Raw genomic sequence first — 19,003 nt, 5'->3', positions numbered from 1 at the left:
GTTTACTCTTGCTGTTTTACATTCTATGGGTGATGTATAATGACATGTATCCGTCATTATAACATACAGAGTATTTTCACTCCCCTGAAAATCTTCTGTGATCTGCTTATTCATCCCTTCCTGCAACCCCAACCCCTGAAAACCAGTGATCTTTTTATTGTCTCCATAGTTTTCCTGCTGGTTTGTTTCTGTTTTTGGCTTAACAATATATCCTGGAAAACTTTCTCTGTCACCACGTTGTTTATCAATAGCTGAATGGTATTCCATAGAATGGATGAGCCACAGTTTATATAACCATTTTTCTAGTGATGAATATTAATGTTGTTTCTAATGTGTGGTTTTCTACAGAACCCAACTCTCCCAGCACTGAACTGTTCTGTTGAGAATGCCCATTCGACTGTTTCTTACTACGCTCGTCCTCAAGTGGCATCTTACAATACCTACTACCATGGCCCTCCTCATCTGCCACCATATTCTGCTTATGACTTTCAGGTACGTTTTGAGAAAAAAAAGAACTCTCCATTACCCTTGCTCTCATTCATGCTCTCTTATTTTCTCCCTATTCATGAAACTTCCCTAATTTGTATGAGGTAGCCAGTTTCTTGATCCCTGATAGCCTTTAGCAGCCTGTAGGTACCAGTGACTAACATAAGGACTATGTAGGCAAACAATGATAGGATAGATGGGAAAGATTGGAAAGACACAGAGGAGAAGAAACAGAGAGATGGAAGAATAAGTGAGAAAAGGATATAAGATCAAGGTGTTCCAAATTGCCTTGACCTACACCAAGGAGAAGATGGTACTCATTAGTACCAAACCCTGGACCCCTGTCCAATAGTGGCTTTTTGCATTCCTCTGCCTCAGGGAGGGGCCTGGTCTTGCTCCTTAGTATGAGGACATTCTGAGCTACACAATGGTTTGAATCATATCTATAAGTCCCTTCCTTTTCTCTAGACTTTCTAACTAGGACTACACATAGAAAATATTTTTTATAACACCCTCCTCCCCTTTGTTGTCCTATTAATCATATAGGTCAGGGATAATGTTATCAAATTCGCACTTTCCCCTTTTCATTTTGAACTGAGACTAAAGCACAGAAAAACAGAACCAAAAAAGGTGCTTGATTAAAAGAGATTCATTGTGTACAGAGCACTGAACTAGGCACTTCAGCAAAACAAATAAGATGATACTTCACGCATTTACAGTGATTGGAAACCCTTGACCACAGAGGAGTGGGATTATACTGAAATCTGGTTAATTCAAAATTTGGGTACCAAAGGAGATACCTCTGAAGGAAGGGAAGCTCACAACGAATTTACTTCCATTGCCTAAGAGCCCGTAAATGCTCCAAGGGGACATAAATCATGAGCATTTGGGGGTCCTTCCAATTAAACAACCAGTTTAGAAATGCAAAACCCTTGGACAACCTAATATCAGCTACAGATTAACAAAATGATTGAAACTGAAAAACGCCATTTAGTTGAATAAAGTATATTTTTGTTTTTGGTTTCGATCCTATTTGGGGGAGGTCTAGGACTCTTTATTGAAAGTAATACAGTTGACACTTGAACAGCACAGGTTTGAATTGTGCGGATCCACTTACATGTAGCTTTTTTTTTTTCAATAAATACACAGTCAGCCCTCTGTATGTCAGAGATATGCAACTGCAGATTCAACCAATTATAGATCGAAACAGTATTTTTGATCAACAGTTTGGAATTGGGGGATTTGGAGGGCCAACTGTCTTCATTGTTCTATGCCATTTAGTATAAAGGACTTGAATATCCAGGGATTTTGGCATCTGTGTAAGTGCTCCTATAACCAATCCCCTGCAGATATCAAGGGACAACTGTACATACAGTGTGAACATGGACTTGTTCACTATATAAAGTACAATATTAGACCAAGGAGGGATCCATTAAAGCTGAGAAAAAATAGATCTGGTCATAAAAATGGCGGCATGACGTGAGCCTCTTGACATCTCCCCTGGAACTTAAAACAAATTGAACAACGACAACTCCACAAAGGACTCCCTGCACAGCAGACAGGCAAGACAAAGAGTCTCCCTACTGAATTCACCTAAAGGTGGGAAAATTGCATGAGCAGGGGAGGAGGGAAGGGAGAAGTGCAGAGACGGGGACACTCGGACGCAGGATGCAAACTTAGCTTGGTGCTCTGAGCTCACTGCATCTGGGAACTACTGCAGCTGCAGGAGAGGGAAGAACTTGGACTCAAGGGCTCCACTTATGGCCCACAGGACTGAGAGGACAGCATATAACACGGCTGAACCCAACACTCACGGCAGACACCTCAGAGCAAAGATGGAGGGAAGAAGGGTGAAAACAGTGGTTTAAGCCCTCACTGCCAAGCAGAGAACAGAAGCCTTAGCCACTGAGACTACCCGCCCCCTCCATACCCTCCCAGAGCTCGCCCCGCCCCCACCTGCCCAGTGCTAGAAGCAGAAGAGTAGCAGTGTCAGATCAAAACAAGAGAATATTTGCAGTTCTGAGAATAGTGGCCCGCAGACACAGACTCGCAGCCTGACTAGTTCCAGCAAAGGGGAGGGAGCTGTGGAAGCTGGACCAGCTGTGGTGGTGGTTGCTGCCATTGCTCTGGGCCACCTCTCACAACCTACCCCACCCCTGTCCCCACCTATCTGGGTGATCCATGCAGGAGTAAACAGAACTGCTGAAGCACACGGCCTCTAAATCTGGTCCAGGAAGAGCTTTGGAACTTCAAAAGCTCTCCGCATCCCCACAGGGACGTGGCGCCCTATGACCCAGGCGAACTGTTAACATAGGAGAAACCAAACCCTAGGTTAGACTCAGTAAGATAAAAAGAGAAAAGATGCTAATAAACAAAATGAAAAATGAAAGAGGGGAAGTAATCACGGATGCCACAGAAATACAAAGGATCATCCAAGAATACTATAAAGGAATATACGCCACCAAATTCAATAACCTGGAAGAAATGGACAAATTCTTAGAAACATATAGCCTTCCTAGGTTGAATCATGAAGAACTGGAAAATATAAATAGACCGATCATCAGTAAGGAAATTGGATCAGTCATCTGAAACCTTCCCAAAAGCAAAAGTCCGGGACCAGATGGCTTCACTAGTGATTTCTACCAAACTCTTCCAAAAAAATTGAAGAAGAGACAATACGCCCCAATTTGTTTTATGAGGTCAACTTTACCGTGATACCAAAACCAGGTAAGGTAAACACAAACAAAGAAAACTACAGACCAATCTCTCTGATGAATACAGATGCAAAAATCTTAAACAAAATTCTAGCAAATGGAATGCAACAATGTATTAAAAAGATTATTCATCATGACCAAGTGGGAATTCATCCCAGGGGCACAAGGATGGTTCAAAATATGCAAATCCATCAATGTGATACATCACATAAAATAAATGACAAAAATCATATGATTATATCAATTGATGCTGAAAAAAATGTTTGACAAGACACAATGTCCATTTATGATTAAAACACTTAATAAAATAGGTATAGAAGGAAAATACCTTAACATAATAAATATATGACAAACCTCAGCTAATATCATAATTAACGGTGAAAAACTGAAGCCCATTGCTCTACGTAAAGGAACATGACAGGGCTGTCACCTATCACTTCTGCTTTTCAACACAGTGTTGGAAGTCCTTGCCAGAGCAATCAAGCAAGAGAAAGAAATAAAAGGCATCCAAATTGGGAATGAAGAAGTTAAATTGTCACTGTTTTGCAGATGGCATGATGCTATATATAGAAAACCCTAAAGACTCCACCTAAAAGCTATTAGAAACAATCAATGAATACAGTAAAGTTGCCGGCTACAAAATCAATGTACGAAAGTCCATTGCATTCCTATATACTAACAATGAAATCTCCGAAAAAGAAATTTAAAAAAATTTTCTTTTGGTATTGCAACAAAAAGAATAAAATACCTAAGAACAAACTTAACCAAGGATGTGATAGACCTATATGTTGAAAACTATAAGACATTTTTAAAAGAAATTGACGAAGGCACAAAGAAATGGAAAGACATCCTGTGCTCATGGATTGGAAGAATCAACATAGTTTAAAACTTCGCATTACCCAAAGCAATATACAGATTTAATGCAAGCCCCATCAAAATCCCAATGGCATTTTTTAAAGAAACAGAACAAAAAATCATCAGATTTCTATGGAATCACAAAAGACCCTGAATAGCCAAAGTAATCCTAAGAAAAAAGAACGATACTGGAGGTATCACTCTACCTGACTTCAGCTTGTACTACAAAGCAACAATTGTCAAAACAGCATGGTATTGGCAGAAAAACAGATACATAGACCAATGGAATAGAATTGAGAACGCAAAAATAAAACCACATAAATATGGACAGATAATTTTTTACAAAGAAGCTAAAAACATACAACGGAGCAAAGACAGCCTCTTCAATAAATGGTGCTGGGAGAATTGCAAAGCCACATACAAAAGAATGAAACTGGACTGCTATCTATCACCGTGTACCAAAATTAATTCAAAATGGATTATAGACCTAAACATAAGATCTGAAACAATAAACTACATAGAAGAAAACAGGTCCTAAACTTATGGACCTTGGATTTAAAGAGCATTTTGTGAATTTGACACCAAAGGCAAGGGAAGTAAAATCTAAAATAAGTGAATGGGACTATATCAAATTTAAAAGCTTCCGCGCAGCAAAAGAAACCATCGACAAAATAAAGAGGCAACCAACTGCATGGGAGAAGATTTTTGCAAACAGCGCTTCCGGTAAGGGGCTAATATCCAAAATATGCAAGGATGTCATGCAACTCAACAACAAAAAAACAAACAACCCAATTGAAAAATGGTCAGAGGACCTGAAGAGACATTTCTCCAAAGAGTAAATACACATGGCAAATAGACATATGAAAAAATGCTCAACATCACTTATCATCAGAGAAATGCAAATAAAAACCACAATGAGATATCACCTCATACCAGTTAGAATGACCCATTTAATGAAAGGCTTGCTTTAATCCTGGGAGAGGCGGTGTATGGCACAGGTTGCTGAGAGCTTTAAAAGGTGTTGCTGCCACTTAACTTTTTCTCTTTATTTTCCCTCTCCTGCTAAGATTTTTCTTTCTTCTCCTCCTTTTTCTGGTTTCTGATTCCGAAATCTCCCTTCTTCCTCTTCCTTTTATCGAGATGGAGAAGATCTCCACCTCTCCTGGCTTTGCTTTCTGGGGCAGAAACAGAGGGGGAATGAAAATAACCAGGAGATCCTGGATTTTCCCCTAGGGACACAGCATCTCTTGCTGGTAAACTTTATCACCTGGCCAGGGCTCTTTTGGGAGTCACTGTATCACAGTGCTGAAGAGAGAAGCCTGTTGTGACAGAAGTGCACATTGGTTTTGAAGAGTGTAGGTCAGCCATCAGGCAGAGAGGGAGCAGGCTAAGATGGCAGAGGAAAAAAGGTGTGTCCTAAAAAGGTGGCACTCCTCTTACAGCACCATCAGCTTGTACGTTACCCCAGCGTCTAAGAAGCAGCTCAGGAAGCTCGAGCTGACTAGGCCCAGCAATAGGCTCTTTAGATGCTTTTCATGCTTTGTGGTGCACAAGGATTCAAGGCTCTGTTCTTCTGAGGTGCCTCTCCAATTAGTAAAGTCGACTCTCAGGCAGGAATCAAAATGCAGCAGGCCAGCTCCCCAGATGCAACAAAGCCAGATCTTTCCCAAGATGCCTACCTGTTGCTAGGAAACTACTCACTTGTACTGTGGGCCTTCCCCACACACACACACATACCCCAAACCCAAACCCCAAAGGTGTGTGGACTGCAGCCAGTGAGCTCCCTAGCTATGCCAGGAGCCCTTTGATTTTATCTTTAAGACTCCCAGCATCCTTAAAGAGAAGTGAGAATCATCCTACCTCCTTTCCCCCAAAACTTCCCAAACATGCAACTGAGAAGTGAAAACTGAAGGCCGTTACACCACCATCTCCTTTTATTATCAAAGTGTATAACTGCAACCCACAGCAGGTGCTGCCCACAGAAGCCTTTAAATGCCTCTCAGGACAGAACTGCCTTTAGTTCCACTGTAGGAAACTCACCCCTACCTTCTGTGGCTGGGAACACCTAAAACCGGCCTCCCTACACTCACCATCCTGGAGAGGGATTTAGAAGGGCAGAGTACCACACCCCCGGCACAGAAATCTTGTCCCTGGTGGGTTTTTGCTCTCCTCTCTGGTTAAGACAATGGTGTTCTTAGTTGAAGAAAGCAACTAAGTAGGTATTCAATAAATGTTGAATGAGTGACTATGAGGGAGGGAGAGAAAGGGAAATAGAGACTTCTGGGATGTGGAGTTGAAAACTAGGAAATCACAATACTGATGTCTTTAAGAAAGCATATCTTCTTGGAGGGAGGAGAAAATTTGAGATTTTAGAGAGGAATCTGTCTTGTTTCAAGGCCACTGCCTCAAGATGTTTTGCCTTGAACGGCTCTGCAGCTTCTATGACCCTGTCATTCCTTCACTTGGGGTAAAATGAGTGGAGTGGGAGGAGGAGGAGGGGGGATGATGGCAGCTATAATCTCTTCTCAGTCCTAACATTCTGTGGTAAGGGACAGATATTTCAATATCTCAAGCAAGACCTAGAAATCTGGACATACCATTCTAAGGAGTGCAGTGGTCAGGACTGGGATAAGGATAATCAGCCACTGATCTCAGGCTTCAGAAACCTCATGTCAAGCCTTACTCTAGATTGCTGGAAAATGACATGATCTACTCAGACTCTGGCCAACAGAACAAAGTAAGGCATGACCTTCGCAGCACTTGAACTCTTGAGAAATTTTGGTGTAAGTGGGTCTTTTTTTTTTTTTTTTAATATACCAGTTCCTTCTAGATTTGACACACAACAGAAAACTACAGTTCCCCAGCCCTGTTTGCTGGCTTATGTTTAATCTTCCTGAGAGCCTAAAACTAGCCCCTTGCTTCTTGTCTCTTGCCATCCCTGTAGTCCCCTCCGGGCTTCAGGCCTCAGCCATGTCCCACTACTGGAGCAAGGCAACAGTCTCCACAAGGTGTAACCGTATTTTTGAAAATAGATTTCTTTTTTTTTTTAATATGCTAATTTTATCTCATATACTCCTCAATTTATAGTCATTCATTCAACATTTATTGAGTACCTACTACTTGCCAAACTCTGTTCTGAGCCCTGGGGGATACAGCAACAAACAAAACAGGCCAACTCTCCTTGAGCAGGAAAATCATTAGGGTCAAAGGTAGGTATATGTGGGCCAGGGAAAGAGAAGTGGCAAATGACTGCTAACATGCCAATTCACTGGATATGATTTAAATCCAAATCTGCTCCCTTCCCAAACACCATCAAAGTTAGACAACACAAAGTAAAATTGAATCCTCAGTGTCTCTACAACCTGACAGATTGCTCTTCCTATTATTGGTATTCCCACCTCCATGCCTTTGTTCCTCTTTGTTCTCCAATCTGCCCTGCCCTTGGAGGTGGTGGGCTTCAGTTAAGATGAAATCAAAATTGTTGGACTTAAAGTAAGAGTACAGATCCAAGAAAGCACTTAACCTTTCTGACCTTAGTTTTTGTTTTGTTTCTGAGATGGGCTCTGTGATATATTCTTGTAGCAAATACTTTCCCAGGTACTAGTAAGTTAACCTCAAATGTTCTTAAGGCCTCAACTACCTTTTCGAAGACTAGTTGAGATACTGTTGCCATAGCTCAGGAAGAGGTATTCATGGCTTGAGTTGTAAACATGGAAAAGGGGTTCAAATTGAGGGGTAGGAGGAGCACAAGATATCTCTGCAGGAGCATCACTGCCCAAGTGACTGAGAGAAAGTGGGACCAGCTCAGTGTCATGCCCCTCATTAACTTTGTGAGGTTTCTTTGTTGTTCCAAACAGAAACAAACTTGGCCCCTATTGATTTTTAAATAACAACTGACTTTGGGGAATTGCAACTTCACTGCCTAAACTGATGTTTTATTTTCATTACACAGCATTCTAGTGTCTTTCCATCCTCCCCTCCCTCTGGACTTTCTGAGGAGCCCCAATCTGCCTCTCCTTCACCCAGCTACATGTGGTCCTCCAGCGCACCACCCCGTTACTCTCCACCTTATTACCCACCCTTTGAAAAGCCACCACCTTACAGCCCCTAAAGCGGAATGCTTGCCAGCTACTGGGATTATTGTGGCTTTCGTATCTGCCTTAGTGAAGTGTATAGGGTACACAATTTAAAGTGTCATTCTTATGTATAGTTTCAAGTTTTACAACAGCCTTCCAAGCAGGCTAGGGAAAGATAGGAAAGCAGCTTATTTGTTAATCAGTGCAGAGCAGGAGTGGCTAGGCTGAACCCAGGACTTCCAAGAAGGGAAGCACACACAATCTAAGGCTGGGGAGCCTGCCCAGCAAGAATCCTGTCATGTTTGGACGTGCATTACTCCGTGGCTCTGCCTCTGTATTCAGCAGAAGCGTGGTTTTCATGTTTCATTTTGTGTAAATAAGAATATTGTCCTCAGGCCTTTGGCAGATTGCCACTCTAGTACCACCGTTGAAGTACCTGGCTTTTAAGCCCTATCTTTCCCTATCATTAAGGTCAGTTCCTAAGTTTCCCAGACGATGGGGCTACACAGTAGTTCCAATACAGACAGTCCTGGCTAAGATTTTGTTTGCTTGTGGCTGGACATTGAAAAAAGCTGCCTGTATCTCTTACTCCTTTCTTCTCTATATTGTAAAAATGGCTGTCGTGAGCATTCAGCTCAGCTTTTGTTAATGGTACCTCCCAAAGGGAAAAGTGCAATATTCCCTCAAGTAGTGGGGAACAGGATTGTTCTACAAGCACTGAAACACACAGAGCAACATGAGATGTTTTAAATAGATGTTACATATGTGATAACTTAGGAGACAGTGGTTCTACTACATGTTGCAGTATTACAAAATACATTTGCTACAGGAGATATAAATCTTATGGTTAAAATTCAGAGTTAAAAATGATAGATTAGGTTCTTGGGTCATGAAATTGTTATTAATCTTTGTGACTATTTAATCCTTAAATATTGTGCTTCAACTCTAGCAAACCGCACGTATCCTGCACCATATCCCAAAAGAATCATCTGTATTTTAATGCTACTGTTCTTATTGGTCTCTTTTTCTGTTGAGACCAATCATGTCAGCTTTCAAGATTATGAAGTGTTACAATGCCGCTTTAAGTCTGCAAAACCTCAAATGTAGCCAACTCGACAAATTCTTAAGTGTTACCGTAGATTTAAAATGCATCTGGCACATTGTGGTAGGTATCTGTACAATTCTTTTAATTATACATAGCTTTAAACCATCAACCTGATGGACTTAATACTTTGGCACCCATGCCTTCACTTCAAAATGAACACTTTCGTTGTGATTTTATGTTAACCTGAGAAATGACTGATTTAAAGGAAGATGAATAATCGTATACTTGTATAATGTAAAAATACAGGAGGGTACCTAAAGACAGTCATGCAAACACAGAACACATACTGGAAAATTTTCCAGCCAATTTTGCTACCTCCCAACTTGATGGATTAGAAGCAGCAGGCAAATGCTGGTGCTCCCATCTACCTTGTAGACACCCAGCCATCAAGAATTATCAAGGCACAAGTGCACTCATGCATGGTTCACAGTAAATGTTTGCAAAACATTCAGTTTAGCTTTCAGCATCATGAATGATGCCTCATCCAGATTTCAGATCTGAAAAACTATAATCCTTTTGTTATATAAAATTACTGTTATTTTCTACAGTTCTGAGATTAAAATTCTATTGGATTTTAAAAAGGGACTAATAACCAATTGACTTACAATACAAATATCAACTTGTAATACTCAGTGATTTGTTTTTGCTGTTTACACTTGACCTTTTGCTTTAGTGAATGTGTATGAGTATTTTTTAAAAGGCACCATTACAGTATATCCTACATTTATTACATTTCTTAGTATTAAGGTTCTGACTCATTTTTGTTTTTCTTACTTTACAAAATAACTTGAAACAGTATAGATTTTGTAACTTAATTTGAGCTTTTTATTACATTGAATTATATAAAGTGCATGTTACCTTAGAAAAAATATTATTTGCTGCTTTACTTTTGCAAAACATTTGCTGTAATGAAGGAATTTGTATTTCCAATATGTACCTTGACTGCATTTTGTAATATTTACTGCTTTGTTCCTATTTCTGCTCTAAAGTATTGAACTGGGCATGAAACATTAAAATATTAATCCAGGACCTGTATAAACTGGATGTTGCTTTAAATCTGTATCACTGCCATGTTGGAAACCCAGACTGTTTTTGTGATGTTTCAAATTAATAAAACTATCCTATTCGTTATCCACTTACATGCATCTTCATGGAATCTACGAAAGTGTCACAAACTCTCCAAAGCGACTGACAGCAGCTGACTCACTTTTGACTATTATGGTTCAAGATACATTTGGCATGTGAATAACCAACATATAAAACCTAAAGGGAAATTTTGTCATGCCGCCATCAGAAATATAGCTCCAATCTCCTGCTACAAAAATTGAAAAACAAAAGAACGTTAAGTCTATATAATTTCTGAAAGACAATCTTGTAAAAGATGCACTCAAAAATCAGAATTAAAAATTTTATTTTTGCCATAAGAAGCTCTACGAACTAGTATCAGGTAACAGTTAATGATAAGTAGAACTTAAAGTCATGATAGGGAAGATTGTACAAGTATGAGTATTACAGTATTGGGTGGAAATGAACAAGGTTTCATATGATTGACAGAGGTGAGGAAGTCAATACTGTCGAATTAGCAATTATTTCTTTAGAATATGTAAGCCTTGACCATACAAAATACCTTGATCATTTTTACCATGTTTTATCTTTTTGGTACAATGGGGGGAAATGCAGCATCAATTCCTCATAGTAATTGTATGTGAGGGATCATTACTACCAAAATGATAATGATCATTTAAAATATATTTTAAAGTGAATCTTCCAAGATTGCTATGGCATTTTAAAATCTTTGCTTAGTTTGAGCATTTTCACTGTCATCTCTTTTAACAAACTGCTATTTCAAACAGTTCCTATCCAGAATATTTACAGGTAATTTATCACAGGGGCAAATCTAAAGCCAACCTGACAGAAAAAAATGAAGTTTAATAGCCAGCAAGCTAAGTATAAAATAAGAAAACCCCATAAGTTTTAAACAGCATCTTGCTGCAGATTTCCAACCCAATAAATACTGGTAGTGAAGGGTTTTAGCCCCCAAGGAGTATTCCACATGAATTCCAAATTCTGGATGAAGAAACTTTTAAAAAACTGAAGACCCTGACATACATGCAAGTATGAGTCTTCTGGCAAAAACACAATTTAATTTTCCAGTTATTCTCCTAAAAAAAACTCCAGAAGATACCTTCAGTAGGTACAGTTTAAATTTCATACTCAATTTACATAGAGCAGAGCAGCAGCAAAAAAATTATATCCATATTACTCAGAATGGATAGTTTTCCATTATAGAATTAATTTCTGGTTTGTTCTAATAGCCTTGTAGAAACTACCAAGTTTTATGACAACAAACTAATTTACCTAGCAGGTAATTCTGAAAGGTCTGGAAGCTCTGCTGGCATCAGTATCATTCACACTTGTAGAAGTAATTATGTCTAACTGGTTGAAATAGCATTAATGAAACTCAAATTTCCACTGAAAATATTTCAGAATGCACCCTATAGCCAAAGAGTAACGTTATAAATATCTACACAGAAAGGAAACTGATATTGTGATTCCAGAGACCACAAGACTTGTTATAAGGTAATTTAAAATTTTCCAAGGCTTAGTTTACAAAACGGTTTGTAGGTCTAGACTCACAAAACACAAAAAACAGTTGCACATCATTCTTGTCCTCAGTAAGCAAAAGATTATTTTTCTTTCTCCTTGTATTATTGCAAATACTGATGCCTGATACCCTCAACTACCAACTTAAGAAACACTGAAACCGTTATCTTCAAATCTAGCTTACCATCAGAAAGATGTATACATGAGGAATTACGATTAAAGCTTTAAGTTCAAAGTCAAGAAATAGACTATTTTTAAAAATACATAGTTAAGGAGAAAGAAAATATCTATGTTGAATTAAGAAATACTTAAGTAAGGTTACAAATGACTAATAACTATGCACAACAATCTTTTTCAGTATCTATTTTTTTTTCCTTTGCAAAAAGTCATTTACAGAAGTTCAACAAGTTAATCCTGTTATAAATGCTAGGTTATATATATTTGTTCCAACCTGCTTCCTTTTAGTACTAGCACTTCAGTAAGTTTTATTTTCAAAATGTTTAAATATGTGTCATTTAAAAAAAGGAAGAAAGGTGGCATTTACTGTTCTCAAGATAAATGGGAATCAACAAGCCTATTATTACATTCCATATAGTTTCTGATTGCTATATTGCAGCAACTTGCAGATGGAATGGAACTTATTTTAGAAGGGGTAAAAACCTAAAAGGTCTTGCTGAAAGGAAAATACTAGATCACTGATTCAACTATTTCAAATGAAAACTTCTTATTAGAGATTCTAAGTAATATGAACATTTAAAAATATATGCCAGTAGCCTCCCACCCAAAATATGTAGGAGTCTCATTTCTGGAATCTATCATGTATAAACATTTATACAGAATTAAAGATTTATTTGGTGGCTTTCAGATTCAAAATTTGAAAAAAATTAATGGGAATATTTTCAACCCTAATGAGCAAAAAGGCAATCTCCTTTCACTTCCCCTCTGTATCATGTAAGAGCCAGAATTTTTTAAAAATGTGACAAAACTTTTCATCTCCTCCTGTACGCATTACAAAGATTAGTATTTTTGCTCACAGGTACCACATAACAAAGGTATATATACAGTAGTCCAGCCACCAAAGTTTTTTCCAAACTATGACAATAATATCAAGATTTAATTCTGATTAGCTAAAACTAATTAATTCTTCAGATGAGACTTGTCTGCGTGGCCATTTTCATGGAGGAAGGCAGGAAGCTGCTATCCATTTGGACTAGCAGAATACACAACCAAGCAGACTTATTCTGAAATTTTCCAGAACAACTTTAGAAGTTCTTGTTTACCTTTTATGCCATATACAAGACAACACACGTTTATAGTCTCAATATTAAGAAAATTGAGAATTCAGCAGTAAAGTGCTAACAGAAGGGGAAAGTTGTAAAATATACTAAGGTATGCTTAATAACTCCAGTTATTTTAAAAGACCATTCAGACTGCTTCAAATTCTATTCAGGAAACTCTCTCTCCAAGCTTTTTTTTTTTTTGCTTTTTTTTTTTTCCTCTTAAATGAGCTGAAAGCTAACTATATAAACAAATACTTAGTGGAGAACTTCTCAATCTCTACTCAAACTTTCAGAATAATTTGCTTCTAAAAATTATCAACAAATAATCCAACTAAACTACCTTCAGATGATGTGGCAGATCAAATTAACTCATTTGCAACTTAATTTGTTTTATAGGTCTTCTGAAAGCCCTGCCCCTTAATCCAAACCAAAACTTTCTGGTATTTCAAAGTTCAGTAAGATTCTGGTATTATAAATTCAAACTCAGTACTGCCATCTGTTACATTCTGTTTAAAAATTGAATCATTTTCCTGCTGAATAAAAATATCTTCCCAGGTCATTGGCTTGTTCTGAGTAGATGTGGTCCCTATTGGAGGTTCTTTCCCAGCATCAACCTTATACCCAATACTGTCATCCTTCATTACAGGCACAGTGCCTGACCTATCAGAAAGATAAGCATATTGTCTGATTTGTAAAGACCTGCATGGATGTAAACGATAAAGCTTTGATTCTCCAGAAGGATCTTGACTATGAACTGACTTTATGTGTGAAGACATAAACTGATAGTTGATGAAAGATTTGCCACAGGCCAAACATTGATACCTTCGTTCCCCTGTGTGATGAATTTCATGCTTTGTGCGATATTCTGCAAGAGGAAATACTTTCTCACAGTAACGGCAAGGATACTTCTTTTCCCAAGAATGAATGTTAAAATGTCTCCGCAAGCTGGTCAGACAGACATATGACCTTTTGCATACAATACAGATATAATAGACTCTTCCATCTACTATTAACTCATAGTGATCATCATGTTTTACTTTCATACGTTTGTTTGTTGTCTCACTGCTAGATGTTTTTGGTATCTCATTCTCAATTCTGGCATCCCCTTCATCAGGGTCATCTTTGACAGGGATCACTATGTCATAGGTATCTTCACCAATATTTGCATAAACCTTGCAACCAGTCGACAAGCCTTCAATTTCTGTAGCTGTATCTAAAGTAATGATCTTCTGACCTTCCATTAGATGTTTTGATTCTAAACCTGGATCATTAGTGTTTCTAGTAATTATATCTGAAATTTTTAAAGAATTGGAAAGTGGCTCTTGAAGAAGTGTAGGAATCTGCATCTTCTGTATCAGTGATCCATCAAAAGTGGTATTTTTCGGAATATCAGCCTGTGGGACCAAAGAGGTATTACTGACGGCCGAATCTGGACTGGAACTAATAGTGTCATCATCATCATCTATAATTTCTTCCTCCTCCTCTTCATTGGACTTGTTTCCTGGTAAAACAGCACTATTTGGTGTCTGCTGCTGCTTCTGCACAAGTAAGTTGATTGAAGGATTTGGAAGTGAAGGACTGACATTTGGTGATGTAGAAAGTGGTGTCTGATTTAACAAAATAATATTAGGAGTCAGATGTGTTGGGGCTGAAGATCCTTGTGTTTGGCTCAGAGTTGCCTGATTCACAGGAGCAGGAAGTTTCTGAGTAGATGTGATATTTGTTAAAGGGGGAGAGTTATTGCTAGCACAAGGTGCGACACTTGAAATAGCAACAGAGCCTGGGTTAGGCTGGACCTGTGCCACTGCACTAGTACTCGGCAAAGTCTCCTTTGCAGGCAGAATCTCAGAGCAGAAAATGACGTCGTCATCATCATCATCTGAATCAGTAACAATGATCTTTTTTGTCTCATAATCTTCAGCAGATAAGGAAAAAGACTCTGTTATGATAGGCATTACAGTGGCCCCATTATCTTGGGCTTCATCTTTTGATTTTTGTATTTCAAGGTTCTTGTCACTAGAACCAGGAGGTAAGATTTCTGCATTACCATCCTGAGTTGTACCTGAGATGCTTTTAACCTGTGACAATGGGACACCAAGCTCTGCTATAAATTTAACTCCTAACAACTGACCTGATTTAATTAACTCATCAAGTAAATCTGATCTAACACGAACGATTTTAGAACTATAGATATAATTGAGAATTTCTGCAAAGATCTCTGCTCTTATAAAGCTCAGTTCAACAACCTGCCCAGCAACCGAGAAGAGCTGGTGGAAGTAAGTACTAGAAGCAGAAAGAATATTCCTGTGGGCTCGGAATTTTCGGTCTTCCACAATAACAGTAACATCACAGAAGAGTCCATGGCCACGTTGTTCATTTAAGGAGTTCAGCAGACTGCCAGAATATTGAATGTCTGTAGCAGAAATCAATTTTCTACTCTCCATGCCTATAAGGGAAAGGGAGGAGAAGGGGATGAGAGAAGATTAGGAAAGAAAAACAAAAGTACTTTACCATTTAGAATTTTGGCTATTGCATCATTAAATAGTTTATTCAAGTTTTTGGCATAATTTTTTGGCTTTTATATAAAATGTTCATACAGGCTGGGTTTTGGACCATGTGTGAAATCTCATGACTTCCCCGAAAGAGACAAGCAAGTTTTAAATTGATCCACAGATGAGATTAGAATTAATTTTCTTAGTTCCAATTTTGGGTTTTTCTCAAGAAGAGTTAAGAGTTAATTTTCAGCTGTGTTAAGACTTTTTTAAGAAAAATCTTATCATGAACATATAAAAGTAATTCACCTGTAAATGAATGATTTAAATGTCAAAAAAGCTTAGTGTGCGCAATAGTCAGAAATATATACTCTTCCTAAATTTTAACTTATCTTTAAGAATATATTCAAAAGCTACTCCCTGCAACCAATAAATCAGCATTTATAAGCACTGACAATTATTACCTCTAAACTTCCCATTATTTTTCTGTTCTTATTTAAATTGGGTTGCCCCATCTGTATAAACAATTAAACACTTTTCTTACATGCTCCTCTTTCTTTATTCCTTTTCCCCTTACCTCTCTACCCGTTACAATCTCCAAAGGTAAAATGTTAAAGAGAGTGCCAAATGAAGTCAACAGATGCTATTGTAAAAAAATAAGACAAAGGAAAAGGAAAGTTTACCATTTCTTAATGCTTACATTTGCATGAAAACATTTTGTTGGTAAAAAATTACGTCCATTGGTATGAGAACTTTTCTCACACCAAATTAACTGGTGAAAATTAAAACAAAAACTTATTAGAACAGAGCAGACATTACTCTAGGAAAAAACGGGGGGAGGGCAGGATGTCAGTAAATAGCATTGCCACTCCCAAAATATTTTTTTTACACTTCTCAGAGATATTCCTGGTAACAATGATGTTGAGTTGCCATACAGCTGGTAAGTACTACTTTTGGTAAGGAAACACTTTTATTGCTAATATTCTTTCCCTTTAGTGTTACCAAAATAATAGTACTACTGCTAGTGTGTAAGTTATATACACATGGAAAGCAGGGTGTCTCAACTATCTTCTCAATTTTTCAAAATTATAGCTTAAAAACAAAAAGTAGGTGAACAGTTCAGAGATCATCAAAAAAGTCTACAAAATCTAGAGATTATTTAAAACATTATCTGTAACAAGATATTGCTTGTTAACAGTACTAAGGAATTCCAGGTTACCATAAAGGCATTCATGGAAAGGGTGACCTTTGGACAGCGAGCCTGCAATCAGGGCTCCTGAAATACGGGGATTTCGACAAAAGTCACTTTTCAGTGGATAGATAGGTTTTTGAATACAATCTCACAATTTTTGTCATTTGCAAATGCTTTTTTTTCCAATAGAGGAATGCGTTAACTGGACGTGTCCCAGTGACACTGGGACTTGGTTTCATTTTGTTTAGGTTTCCTCCTCCTCCCCGTTAGGGTGGGCCCAGGAACAGCACAAATCGGTCTGAACCCACTCCAAGATTTGCGACCTGACTTTGAAAAAGTCATTCCGCATCACTTCCAGAGAAATCCTTGACTGGGGGCAGGTGATGGTGCAAAAGCAAAAAACGCAAAACGCCATCCGCTAGGGATTGAAACAAACCGACACGCGGCTCGCTGCGGCAGCTGAACCCCATCTTCCTTCCTCCACCCCTTCCTCCCCATTTGCACCCACCTGGTGGCAACCGAGGTTTTTAACCTCAATTCACGAGAAAAGGCAGCTTTTTGCAAATACAGATGGAGGTAGGAACAGCACCGTGAGGGCGAGGGTAATAAGCGAGCTGGAGAAAGTAGAAGGTGGTGAAGATGTGGGGGTGCTGGGAGGGGATGAGGCCGAACAGGCGGCATTGTTATGCCCTGGGAAGGGGACGGAAGGGGAGGATGGGCCCGGCAGAAAAGCTGTAAATCAAAGTAGAGACGAGGAAGAGAGAAAAAGAGGCACAAAAAGGCAGACAGAGGGGCCAGGAAAAAGCCAGTGGGTCTCTGTGGAGGGCTCCCCACGCCCCGGGCCTACCCAGGGCACCACCGGCAGCTCTCGGGCCCCTGACGGCGAAGGAGACCGCGCCGCGTCCCTCCCGGTTCGTCCCCTCCTTCACTCCGGGGCCCACACAAAGAAAGGGCCGGAGCAGTGGAGCCTCGGACTCGGCCGCTTCCTGGTTCAAGTGAGGAGAACGCAGACACAGGCGCAGCCCATGGACCGAAGAAGCAGCGCGCCCCTCACCCCCTCCCGGGTCGTGGCGGGGTCCTCACCTGCTTCCCCGCGCCGCCGCTTCTCCTCGTCTGGCCGCGCCAAAGGGTAGGAGTCTTCCAACAACAAGAGGCCGGACTCCGCGGCGATTCGGCTCCTTCTTTAAACGTCGCTCCAGTGTTGGGCGACGTCGACGCGGCTGCCGCTTCCTGCCGCGACCGCTGCTACCGCTGCCCTACGTCGCCGACAGAGGGCACAGCGCGGGGGCGAAGCGCTGAAGTCGAAGGCGTCCTCCTCTTCCGAGCTCACTTCGGGTCTTTCCGGAAGGACCCGAGCTCCAGGCTGGCCCCCTTCGGCGCCCCACTCGGCCTTCCGCTCTTTCCGTAAGGGGGCGGAGGAAGACTGGGAAGCTCTTGGAATGTTCGGCCCTTTCCGGAGGGCGAAAGGGTGGGAAAAGGGAAAGCGGGAGATGGGGTAATGCCATCACAAGCGGTGGGGATGCAAGGGAAGCTAGTCGCTTGCAACCGAATTCAGTGTAAGCATCTAAGGCATAAAAACTTTGCGAGACTATCCGGGTTTCATTTCTTCTACAAGTTTGAAACTGCTTTGTTAACTTGTTTCTTAGATGATAAACCACCTTGAAATATAATCTGAATAAATAAAATCAAATACATTTTATCAACTCATAATTCAAGTTCTAGGATAACAAGATAACAACTATTTATAGTAACTATTTTAAAGAAATAAACTAGTGTCTGGAGAAGTACTATCTTCTTAATTGACTACTAAATGATGCAGTACTATGTTAATTCCTTCATTTCAACTATCTTTTATTGACCACCTGTTTGATCTGTACCAAATCTTATGCTAGGTTCTGTGGAATACAAAAATAAATAAGCCAAGGTCTCTACCTTTTCAAAGAGCTCAGTAGATAGGTACCCAAACATGTACAACAGTGTTTATACAAGATATAAAACAGAGAAGGGCATAGCAAACTGAGTGTTAACATTTGAGCTGTATCTTGAAAGATGAATAATATTAACACTTGCATTGTTGAGTTGGTTTTTTTAAACATAGCATTTCACACTCAGAGGGCTTTAATGTCTGACACATACTAAGTGTGCAATAGTTGTTTAATGAATTGAGTAAATGAGTTGTACGTAATATTTTTTTTTTTT

At 39.4% G+C, this 19,003-nt stretch overlaps 2 protein-coding genes across 4 annotated transcripts in view; one reads left to right on the top strand and one right to left on the bottom strand.

Moving 5' to 3' along the window:
• The window catches only part of TMEM255A (transmembrane protein 255A), an 80,316-nt gene extending 69,945 nt beyond the window's left edge, over positions 1-10,371 (top strand). For all 3 annotated transcript variants that reach the window (XM_019719285.2, XM_019719287.2, XM_019719288.2), the window contains 2 exons: positions 349-492; positions 8,008-10,371. In XM_019719285.2, coding sequence (XP_019574844.2) covers positions 349-492; positions 8,008-8,166 — 303 coding nt within the window. In that variant the 3' untranslated portion in view covers positions 8,167-10,371. The remainder of the gene's footprint in view (positions 1-348; positions 493-8,007) is intronic.
• A 259-nt stretch (positions 10,372-10,630) lies between these two features.
• ZBTB33 (zinc finger and BTB domain containing 33) lies at positions 10,631-18,026 on the bottom strand. The gene is made up of 2 exons (XM_019719284.2): positions 17,888-18,026; positions 10,631-15,566 (listed from the first exon to the last, which is right to left on the bottom strand). The coding sequence occupies exon 2, from the start codon at positions 15,562-15,564 to the stop codon at positions 13,573-13,575; it is 1,992 nt and encodes a 663-aa protein (XP_019574843.2). The 5' UTR covers positions 15,565-15,566; positions 17,888-18,026; the 3' UTR covers positions 10,631-13,572.
• Positions 18,027-19,003: the final 977 nt, after the last annotated feature.

The sequence above is a fragment of the Rhinolophus sinicus genome, chromosome X, assembly GCF_036562045.2.
Source record: "Rhinolophus sinicus isolate RSC01 chromosome X, ASM3656204v1, whole genome shotgun sequence".
In the NCBI taxonomy this organism is placed as follows: domain Eukaryota; kingdom Metazoa; phylum Chordata; class Mammalia; order Chiroptera; family Rhinolophidae; genus Rhinolophus; species Rhinolophus sinicus.
The sequence above is the reverse complement of the archived record's forward strand: the minus strand, read 5'-3'. Positions and strand labels throughout refer to the sequence as shown.